This window comes from Phaseolus vulgaris, chromosome 9, assembly GCF_051622355.1.
Source record: "Phaseolus vulgaris cultivar YP4 chromosome 9, ASM5162235v1, whole genome shotgun sequence".
In the NCBI taxonomy this organism is placed as follows: Eukaryota; Viridiplantae; Streptophyta; class Magnoliopsida; order Fabales; family Fabaceae; genus Phaseolus; species Phaseolus vulgaris.
Window position 1 is genome coordinate 17,714,153 of NC_143506.1, and position 11,481 is coordinate 17,725,633.

General features: G+C 32.5%; 1 protein-coding gene across 4 annotated transcripts; it reads left to right on the forward strand.

The window, feature by feature from the left end:
- The first annotated feature begins 1,281 nt into the window (after window positions 1-1,281).
- SKB1 (SHK1 binding protein 1) lies at window positions 1,282-11,236 on the forward strand. Of its 4 annotated transcripts, none has more exons than XM_068624555.2 (23): window positions 1,282-1,608; window positions 2,673-2,790; window positions 3,432-3,541; window positions 4,685-4,774; window positions 4,886-4,951; window positions 5,860-5,939; window positions 6,195-6,270; window positions 6,353-6,439; window positions 6,619-6,685; window positions 7,013-7,104; window positions 7,190-7,225; window positions 7,333-7,401; window positions 7,849-7,917; window positions 8,041-8,094; window positions 8,211-8,285; window positions 8,824-8,916; window positions 8,999-9,102; window positions 9,588-9,636; window positions 9,723-9,809; window positions 9,962-10,067; window positions 10,161-10,248; window positions 10,759-10,852; window positions 10,950-11,236. In XM_068624555.2, exons 1-23 carry the CDS (start codon window positions 1,471-1,473, stop codon window positions 11,031-11,033), a joined length of 1,932 nt encoding a protein of 643 aa, XP_068480656.1. In that variant the 5' UTR covers window positions 1,282-1,470; the 3' UTR covers window positions 11,034-11,236. The 4 variants fall into 4 exon arrangements, with proteins under 4 accessions (XP_068480656.1, XP_090151167.1, XP_090151166.1 ...); XM_090295041.1 differs by having other exon boundaries at window positions 1,284-1,608; window positions 7,201-7,225; XM_090295040.1 differs by having other exon boundaries at window positions 1,361-1,608; window positions 3,432-3,551.
- The last annotated feature ends 245 nt before the right edge of the window (window positions 11,237-11,481 follow it).

Genomic DNA, 11,481 nt, shown 5'->3' on the forward strand with positions numbered 1-11,481 from the left:
ATGTATTGTTGGTTTAACATTTTTAATTTAAACATACCCGTGAAAACATATTTTGAAGGATATTTTTTAAATGACGTCAAAAAAACATTTTTCATTTGTCAATACGTTATTTTTTGTTAACTGGAATTTGTGAAAAATGACGTTACTTTCTCATTTCATTTAATAAATCTTACTAATAATTTATAGTTTTATTTTGGTTTAACTACGTATTTAGTGTTATAGTTATACAATTTTATTATTATTTTCTCTTACATAAAAAATCACGCCATTTTAATTCTTGTTAATCCCTGTAAATATCATATTTAATTTCTCAAAAGAGATTAAAAATAGTATACATAAGGATTAAAATGAATAATTCATAAGTATAAAAATCAAAAGGTAAAACTTGTTTAATCATATAGATTAAACGAACATTTAGTTCATTTTTGATAATTTTTAATTAATAAATAATAAGTTAAATATGTCTTTTCATCCTTTATTATAATATAAATTTGTTTTGTTTTTTTATATATTATTTAAATGTTTATATTATGAAAATAATTAAAATATTTTTTTTATGTTTAAAATTAATTCAATTTATCACTGAAAATAAGTAATCACACTGGACATATTCATAAATAATATAAGATTTGCTGAAGATTAATCCAAGTTAGTTGAATTAGAAACAGGAGCTGGTTAATTAATTTTGAAAACTTGGTTTTAACTAAGTGTTCATTAAATTTTTGCACTCCTACATTTTTCTTTTTGCACCCGCAATATCATTCTAGATTACAAATTCCGATAAATTTTTGGATTGACATAAAATTTCGGGTTGACGCGTCCATTAACCTCCTGGGTTGGTGCTTTCGGTAGTACATTAATGACAGTGTCAATTCAAAATAAAAATATGCAGAACATCCATAATTAAAAAAACTATTATGGATCCGTCAATCCGTAATTTAAAATATGTATTCCAGATTCAGAAATTCATAATTTTAAAAAATTATCATGGATCCACCAATCCGTAATAGAAATTGGACTTCTAGATTCAACAATAAAAAAATCAACAATTTATGTAAACTGTGCTTCTGAAACACCCCTTCATTTGAAAATCAACACGATTCATTTCAGGATTGATGAACATGTAGCACACTCTGCTTTCAAATAAAAGGTGAAGGTCAATTTCAGAATTTAGAAAAATTATGGGGAATTTAGAAAAATTATGGGGGTGCAAGAAGAAAAATGTAGGGTGCAAGAAGAAACTGCCAATCACTTCAAGGATAGTTCCAAAAAAGCCAACCCATTATACCCGAAAACCAAACCTAGGGTTAGGTGGCAGTAGCAGCTTCTTCTACAAAAACCCTACCAAAACCCTCTTCACCACTCTCTGAACATACGCATACACCATGCTCGAAATCGCTTGACCTCAGTATATACATCGCCCCAAACTCAACCAAGTTATCGGTGTTAGAGAGTTTTGAAGCAGCGAAAATGCCTCTCGGAGAAAGGTCAGGGGATAAGAGCGAGTCTCGCTACTGCGGTGTGGAGACCGATTTCAACGATGACATGCCACACGTCCTCCACTTCAACCTCTACACTGGAAGCTTCGATTTCGTTGTTGCTCCTCTGGTTCGTTTTCTTCACCCATTTTTCGATGCATTACAATGTCTGTCATCACAAATCAGTGAAGTGAAGTCACTAGTGAAAATTGTAGTGTTCGTGTTTTGTGTTTTATTCATGTTATAAGTGAAGTGAAAGTGTGCACTGTAGTGAATTTAGGTCATTTATGGTGGCCAATTAGCCACTCACACTGCAACTTCCTGTTGCGCCTTTTGTGTGTGACTGGTCAGTAAGCTCACCTACACGAAATTGCTCGAAGGGGCCTTTTACAGTGAAGCAGCTCCGCTAGCGAGCCTTTTGGGGTTTCATTGTGTGGCTCTACTGAACTACATTTCATTACACCTGTTCTAGTCGCACCTTTCAAAGTTAAAATCTCCCCTGGTGTCAGTTTGCCTTGCCATGCTTTGGTTGAATTTTAAACTTCCTATTATCATTTTTTGAATAGGCTAGTGAGGTTGTAATAAAGTTAGGCGTGTTTTGTTTGCTGCTGTGGTAGCTAATTAGCCAGTCATGTGGCAGCTTTTTGTTGCATTTATATATGTCTGGTCAGTAAGCCTACCCAAAGTATCAATGTCTGATGCTTTACTTGTGAAGCTCTTTCAATGTGGTTTCACTTAAGAGCTTTTTAGACAACATTGTTTAAACCTTGCATGGACTTTTAATGAAGTTCCTAACCCGTGCCTGCAGAAGGGACTTTGTATATCATCAATGTTTTATGAAAGCTGGATTATCCGTGATTTTGGCTGCAGTGTTGAGGTTTTTTAAATTTCTGCAACCAGAACACAATGTGGACACATCATCTGCATTTGTTTGCAATTTTCTACAATGTCAATAAATGATAAGCAACTGGTTTTAAAACAATGCTTCCTATTGAACATTTTCTTTTCTTTTATATGATTTATTTAGCGTGTGCAGTCTATCTTGATACTGCTGACATTTTCTTATACCAGTTGTCATCTATTAATAACATATACACTGTTGAAGTATATAGCTTTATGTGCTGAGAAATGATGCTTTATTTATGTAGTTTCCTACTGCTTGTTTATCTTATATGATTTTACCATACGATTCAGATGGATCCTTCTTATCGACCAAGTTTACTACAAAAGGATGGTTTGGGTTCTGGTGTTCTGCCATTTGCTGGGTCAGATTTGGTCTTGAGTCCATCCCAATGGAGTAGTCATGTTGTGGGTATGAATTACCTATTGCTATTAACGTTTTCATCGTTTAATTATTATGATGAACTTTGCATATCTATTAAGAAATCTATTCTACCTTCATCCCTTTTCATATATTGGATTGAAAGCACCATTGGTTTATTTGTGAATTTTGCAAGGTTGCAAGTTTGAAATTCACGGACCAAAACAAATTATAGTCTTTTGTTTATTTTGTGTATGGACATTACATAATGGAATATGACCCTCTTTATTCCTTAAACATCTTTCTCCCTGGCAAAGGCGGGGCAATTTCTTACTTAATGAATGTTTATAACATAATGAAAACGCTAAAACATAATATTCAACTTATTGTGTGATTTAATATGGAAATGTTATTGTGTTCCTGGTGTATGTTTGTGCTATTGTGAGTACTTATTTACTGCAATTTTCGAATGATGCATTCAATTTTTGTTTTAGTTCCAATTATAAATTCATATTTATTTTTAGATGATGTATATCATAGGTAATAGATTTGTTGAGCCTAGTTATTTTCCGTTTGTTCTTTCAATTTTTAAAATCTTTTTGTAATGATTAGTAAATTCTGTACACTTTATTGACATTGTTGTTGGATTCACAACTGTGTATGTTCTCACCCACTTATTGCATTTTATTCAGGAAAAATTAGCTCTTGGATAGACCTGGATTCAGAGGATGAAACCCTCAGGATAGATTCTGAAACTACACTTAAACAAGAAATTGCTTGGGCTTCTCATCTCTCTTTACAGGTTTGCTTTGGTATAACCAAATTAACGAAACTTCTAATTTCAATTATTGTTTCTTTGATTGGTTTAGATCAGTAATTTCACTCTTGTTAATTGCTTGAGTTGAGTTTTGAACTTTGATTATTCTCTTGGAATTACACAAATGCTTAATAGTCATTTACTTTGATATAAAGTAATATTCTTGTGCTTTAACAAATTTGATTATCTATGGTATATTTATTATTCCTGTATGTTTTGCATGGATATGGTTACTGTACCTGACACTGTACTACCAGTTTTAAGTATGTATATGAAATATGACAATTTTTAAAAAAAAATTAGGATAAGGATATGACAGAAGGAGTGTGTATGACTTTGGGTATTAATAGATTTATATTAATCACATCTTAATTTTTAAATGAAAAATTGTAAAAGAAAAGATGCATTTAGTGATATATTATGTAATACTTCATTAGTTTTTTGAAGAAGTATAACTTGATTAATTTTTTGAGGACATTACTAACCAATAAATAAACCCTTGAGGCATGTGACTGGGAAGAATAGTTTGCAACTCCGGGTCATGGCTCAGCTAGATTTTTCAATTTCAGTATCTATGTAGAACTACATTGTCGACACAGGGATTTTCTGAAGATTCTTGAAATACCCATACAACGTTGCCTTTGTTGAAACAATATCTGTAATTAAGGGGATAAACGAACACATTTGTATTTGATATGTAAATTTATGTCTATATGTTTATGGATTGCTGGTCTTTGTATCTATGCTTCATGCTCTTATCCTTCCATAAATAGATTCCATATTTCTCTTTTGCACAGTATGTAAAAGGTTAAGTTTAGCAATATCAAAGTATATGGAAAACTTGTTGAAACATGATAAGTGATTTGAATATTCCATAACTTGATATGCCTAAGTTTTGCCCTGCAAGTTTGTCCTGGATGCTTGATTGCCAACTGCTTATACATCTCACCTTTGTGTTACGTGGCTAAAGGATTCTTTTGGTTTTATTCTATAAGATATTTCATGCTTATATCTGTTTGTAAAGTTTGTATCACAACATTGTATCATGCTCTGACACTTTACCCACAGAAAGATGCTTCATTGGTGGACATTTATATGGTTTTTCTAATTCCTTTAAAAATGTCGCAGGCCTGTCTGCTTCCTGCTCCCAAGGGAACTTCTTGTGCTAATTATGCTAGATGTGTAAATCAAATCTTACAGGGTGCAAATAATATTCAGGTGCGACTATGTGTTCAACTTTTATGTCTGGTTTATTCGTCTGTGCTATATTCTTTCATGAATGTCATTTTCTTTGATCTTGTATTTATTTTCTGTGACTTTGTAATGCAGTTGTGGCTTAGGATTCCATTGGTTAAGCCTGATGTTGACTCTATGGATGCAAAGTCTGTTACTTTGGTGAGTAAATATGTACATTAATGTTGTCAGGGTCTTGTCTTCATAGTTGCTGAATTGAGTTAACTTTTGTCACTTACTAGTTTATGATCTCAGTACACAAAAATTAACTCAGATGTAAGCTCTGTCATAGTTGTGAAACTCAGTTTTTGTAGTAAATTTATGATCTTTGGTTTACACATGGTTTTTGCAGTAAAATTCAATTTTTTTTTTTCATGCATTTGCATTATCAAAGTATGTTATCCTAGGACATGAACAGCATAATTCACATGTGAGCTCTGACAGAATGGTTAAACTCAATTTCTCCATTAAGTTTATGATTTTGGGTTTACATGTGGTCTTCGTTGTAAAATGCAAGTTTTGGGTTGAATTTTTTTAGTTAGTCTATGTTTTACTTTTGCTATGAATTTAATTGTTATTATAAAATATTTTTTTTCTGTTTTTCTAAAACAAAATAGTGCAAAAGTGATGGTTAAATATAATATTATAGGGGTTAAGGTATCATGTAACTTTTTATATTTACTTTGTTAGTTTTGTTTAAGATGACTGATACTATTTTTGAAGCATGTGAGTTGTGCAAGAGTTTTTTTATTTGTGTTAATAACTTCTATATATATTTTTTTTGTCATAAACTGAGTTTATCAAATCTATCTTAATTTTTAAATTCTTGACGAAATGACTATTACTTATATAGTCAAACTGCGTGATAGTGAACTTCTTTGTTCTTAAGTTCAACTATGCACAATCCTCGATGTTTTTAAAGGGGTTGTCCTTTTTTTTTTGTTTAACCTATATTTGCCAATGATTAAATTAATGAATTGAGTGTCTGGTCCATGAAAATGTTAAGCTTCTATATAAAATGATTGGATTCTGAGTTAATTATTTTGAAACTTTGTTATCCTGATTTTTAGGATGACTCTTGGGAATCCTGGAATTCATTTCGTCTGCTGTGCGAGCATCATGGTCAACTGTCAGTTGCACTTGATATTCTGTGAGTAGTCTATACTTTCATCCATTATATTTTGAGGAATGCTAGTAACATTATTTTTACTATTAGATTGGAACTTGTTGGAAGTCATACATTTTGGTGTTTAAAATCGTGTTGCTAGCATTCCCCACTCATACATTTTACCCTGATCTTGGGTTTTGTTGCTTGCTTTATTTTCCTATTTCCTGTGTTTTATATTTTTTGTGAATTTATGAGTTCCTGAATCTTGTTAATTTTTCTTGGAAACTTGTTCATTAGGAGTACTCTTCCTTCCACAAATTCACTTGGACGTTGGTTTGGGGAGCCTGTTAGAGCAGCTATACTAAATACTGATGTAAGGAAAACTTCTGTTTTTTCAAATAGTTTTGTCGTTTCTTTGACTAGTATCATAATGGTTTGGATTGGAATTTTTCCAGTGCTTCCTAACTAATTCTCATGGTTGTCCATGCCTCTCCAAGCGTCACCAGATGTTAATTTCTGGTTTTTTTAACCATTCTATTCAGGTAAACTATTTAGATTATCTTAATTTTGTATTGTAAATATAAAGGCAATATTTTTCAAGTCTTGCTGTCTCAATTATTGTTTATCATGTTTTCCCCCTGGATCCTGCATTGCTGCTTGATTGATTAAAGTGGAATTTAAGTTCAAAAGGGTACTGATCCAATTTGAAACAACTCTGTAGATTATTATATCTGGAAATTCTGTTCATCCAAAAGCAAGTATGGATGCAAATAATAATTCTGATAAAGGTAAGTACCTTTCTTGGTTTATAGACTTTGTTATCTCAATTTTGAAGATCAATAGTTAGAATATCTTATTCTTCCTGTGATTTTCAATGATTTCCTGATATGAACCCATTTTTATTTATCTTGCATTTAGGTTACCAGAACGACAACTATTTTTTATGTAATACTACATATTTACAGATCTTTTCTTTCATTATTTGTGCGTCCACATGCATCTGCTTGTGCATTCATGTAGGGACTGAAAGTTGTTATTTGGTGTTCCACTGTTTCTTCATATACGTGGTCCTTAGCTAGAATCTTCTGTTTATAGTCCCTATTTGTGTATGCCAGATTCGCAGAGACATCCCTTGCGGCCCTATCTGGATTATGTTGGATATCTATACCAAAGAATGGATCCTCTTCCTGAGCAAGAACGTTTTGAGGTATCTATCTTGAAATTTGTTGAATTTATAGCATAGCATTGTATGCTATTGTATTCCTCTTGACCTTCTCAGCATCTTATGCCAGCTTGGTTACAGGGATTTTTTACAGTCACCCTTGCAAGTAAGCATTTTTTGTCCTACCTTATTTCTACGTGGTTATTGGCTTCTATGTTAGTATCCTATTATTCTGCACTTTCAGGTAAATAATTTTTTGAATCTTTTATGCAGCCTTTGATGGATAATTTAGAAGCTCAGACTTATGAGACTTTTGAGAAAGATGCAGTGAAATACATTCAGGTATGACAATGTATGCATGATATATTCTTAACTAAAGATATCTATTTGATGAGTATATTTTCTGTTCCCCTTGGCTGAGTCCCCTTAAATTCTACTTCATGAGTAATTTTGCTGCCTTTTGTTGGACATTTGAAGTTCATTAGTTATAGCATTTCTGTTGATATTGCATCATGAAATGGCCTATTCTATTCTTCATCCAAAAATGTTATTTTTAGTTGGGATGATACGTATTGTATTTTATTTATTATGATAATAGGAGGCATTTGGTTTATGTTTTATGTAACAATATTCTGGTTGGTGTAGGCCTATTAATATGTTTGTGCTCTGTCAATGCTTGTTTGGAATTGACCTTAGCACTTGCTATTTTTTTGCCCCCTGAATATGAAGGCCATGGCGTTGGGTTTCTTTGTTTTCATGTAAACTAATGGCTAACACTCCTTTTTATAGTACCAAAGAGCAGTTAGTAAAGCATTATTGGACAGGGTTCCTGATGAAGAGGCATCTGCTAAAACCATTGTAATATTTTTTTCTCATGTTTTCTTCTCATTATCTTTATTTTTTAATTTCAATATTTTGGGAGTTTGGTACATGCACTAGCAGAGACTTGAAAATTGTTTGCTTTGTTGTTCCTGTGTGTAGGTATTGATGGTTGTTGGGGCAGGGCGTGGGCCTCTTGTGAGGGCATCATTGCAGGTGTGATTTTGTCCCTTACATTGATGAATTTTGGCATTTTGTTTAATATAAAACACATTCTGTGAAATGTATCGTATGTCCTATTCCTTAGTGATTTTTGTCATATTCATATGTAGGCTGCTGAAGAAACTGGGCGGAGGCTCAAAGTGTATGCTGTTGAAAAGAATCCAAATGCAGTTGTTACCCTGCATGTAAGTTCTGGATTTCAACATCTATGCTGATTCCATGAATTCTTGTGCCAATATAATGTTATTTGTCTTTTACTCTATTTGCTAAATTCAAATACATTACCTATTTATTACAGGCTTGAATGTGTCATATCTCCTTGTTGTGCATTTGGTATTTTTTTGAATATTAAATTTGTTTTTTTAACACTATCCGTCTAGGTCATTGTTTTTGGCTCTTGTTCTTTGATGAGTTGAAGGTTCATGCTCTTAAATGTTTGATTAAAATCCTGGAATTTCCTTGTGTTCTTGTGTGTTTTTTTAAAGCTATTTTCCCTTTTCTCTGCCTATTGTTTTGATTATCTTCTGCATGAAATGGTTGAAGGTTCATGCTCTTAAATTATTAAAATCCTGGAATTTCCTTGTGTTCTTGTGCGTTTTTTTAAAGCTATTTTGCCTTTTCTCTGCCTATTGTTTAGATTATCTTCTGCATGAAAGTGTTTTTTTTTTGGAACAAGGCTTCTATTTTTGAATTTTAATCCATGTCAGTTTATTGTTGGAACAGGCATTGGTCAAGTTAGAAGGATGGGAGGACACTGTCACCATAGTCTCAAGTGACATGCGTCATTGGAATGCCCCTGAAAAAGCTGACATATTGGTATATTTTGAATGCTCAATTAGTCATTGTTGACTTTTATTGTGCACATTCCAGTGTCTGATTGTTCTTGTTTTGAATTTAGGTTAGTGAATTGCTAGGTTCTTTTGGCGACAATGAACTTTCTCCGGAATGCCTTGATGGAGCTCAAAGGTTTCTACAGGAAGATGGAATTTCAATACCATCTTCGTATGTAAATTACTTCCACTCCAGTAGTTGTTACTGATTTATCTTTCCTGCTAGGATTTTGTTTTTATATCTGTTTAGGGTAATTTATTTTTAAGTAAATGGTCAAATCTGTCCCTGAATTTTTTTCTTGTCATTTTAGTTCTTGTAACTAAACAAAAACTCAATAAAAATAAGTCTGCAAACTTTTAGGGTTTCATTATGCCCCAAAGATAAATTTATTTTCTTTGTTTTGGTCCCTACATAAATCCCTGGATTAGTAATGAAAGGGTGTACTTTTCCATACCTTTATGTAGTTTGTGATAGTGAAAAACAATTTCAGGGTCTGAATGTTCGATTTAAAAGTTGTTTGTGCTAATTATTATAATCTGTCGAGGCTAATAAATTTGCCAATCATGTAGTTTGACTTGTGTTTTTTAGTAGACATTGGGTTTTTCAAAGGGTCCTTATCCTTAATGATTAATTTATGTATTTTCAAATTTTTTCAGGTATACAAGTTTCCTCCAACCAGTGACAGCTTCGAAGTTGTATAATGATGTATATATCTTGTAGTTTCCAATTCTTGTGTCATTCTTAATTAGAAACTTGGCACTTCATATTATTGTCTTGTGGTTGTATATCAGGTTAAGGCGCATAAAGATCTTGTACATTTTGAAACTGCTTATGTCGTGAAACTACACAATGTAGCCAGACTTGCACCATCTCAACCTGTGAGTTTTTCACTTGAATTAATGCCAACTGATTCTGATCTGTGTCGATCAACGCCTTGCATTGTTTCAGATATAACTATACAATTGATTTTTCTTTCTTGTGAACTTTATAATTTTTCTGCTCATTTCTTGATTTGCTTTCAACTACGTAGGTTTTTACATTTACTCATCCAAAACGCTCTGAACATGAAAGCAATCAGCGTTTTAAAAAGTTGAATTTTGTGATTCCTAGTGAAACTGGGTCTGCAATGGTACATGGTATGCGATATATTTCTATTATTTCAAACTTTCAGAATTCAATTTTGGGAATTTTTGTATCAAAGATTGACATTGTGTTCTCCTTGGTTACAGGATTTGCAGGTTACTTTGACGCAACACTTTACAAGGATGTTCATCTTGGAATTGAACCTTCAACAGCAACCCCAAACATGTTCAGTTGGTATTGAATTTTGTTTTGTCTGCTTTGTTCCATGTTGGATATGAGAAGTAATTATATTGGAGTAGCAAAACGGAAAGAAAAATATGAAAGATAATATATCTTCCTATAGAACACACATAGAAAAGATCAAAGTAAAAAAGCTAAGCACTTCAATTAATAATGTTTGGTTTGTTTTACTTATTATAATTTGTTAGTTTGAATGGAGACTAATAAAACATGACTTCTTTAGACATGTCGTTCACAATGGTTTTTATATTATTTTCAAGATGGTTCACGACTTATAAGAGGATTTTCTTAGATGAATATATGTTTTTGCCATTTCATGGATTATTATTTAATTGTGTTTGTTAATACTGCGATGGTACTTAGCTGTTCATACTGTGTTTTATGCTGTTTTTCACTGAGGATAAACCCTTCTCAAATTGATAACAGTGTAGTAGTTGTCTTTTATCTTGGACCCTTTTGAAATTAATTTCACAAACCTTCCATTCTCTCCGCCGTCATCTGCAGGTTTGCAATATTTTTCCCATTGAGGGCACCCATTTGTGTAGGTCCTGGTTCTACTCTTGAAGCTCATTTTTGGCGCTGTTGTGGTTCTACCAAGGTTAATACTATTTCACATGCATTTTTCTTGTCTTCTCCCAGTCAACTGTTTTTTCCCCATTAATATTGATACTATTTTCTTGTGGAATCTGAAACAGGTTTGGTATGAGTGGTGTGTTGCTTCTCCTTCGTCTTCCCCAATTCACAATAGTAATGGACGTTCATACTGGGTGGGGCTTTAGATTAGGACTGTAGAGAAATATTATGAGTGTTGAGACTTGAGTATTTAAGTTTTAGCAAGGGTGGAATACAAAGGTTTTTGGAGCAAGCATCTTGTCTCTTCATTTCAATTCATTATGGGAAATTTTGTTGTACAATAAGCTACTTTCTTTGCTACTATTCTCCTTAATGCATCCATCTAATGTAAGTAGTTTCTTAACATCCACATTGTTTATATTATTTTTATCAAACACAATCCAGGTTATGTCCGTTTAAACCATAACATGCACTATCTTAAGTGTATTTTAACTTTTGATCAGCGTAAGGTTCATTTATTAAACAGAGTATCAAAATAGCTTATAAGTCAAAAAATGTTTTCACTTTATTCAAATAATGATCATCAACAGCTGGTGATAATTAGAATGTTATGAACATAATCGTGCAGAAAGAATTGAATTGATTTTTAAACAA

Bases quoted from the DNA above. Each gene is read 5' to 3' on its own strand.
- SKB1 (XM_068624555.2), top strand. From the start codon at position 1,471: ATGCCTCTCGGAGAAAGGTCAGGGGATAAGAGCGAGTCTCGCTACTGC. The intron at 4,952-5,859 runs GTGAGTAAATAT...CCTGATTTTTAG, and splicing joins ATGCAAAGTCTGTTACTTTG to GATGACTCTTGGGAATCCTG. The intron at 8,095-8,210 runs GTGTGATTTTGT...ATTCATATGTAG, and splicing joins TTGTGAGGGCATCATTGCAG to GCTGCTGAAGAAACTGGGCG.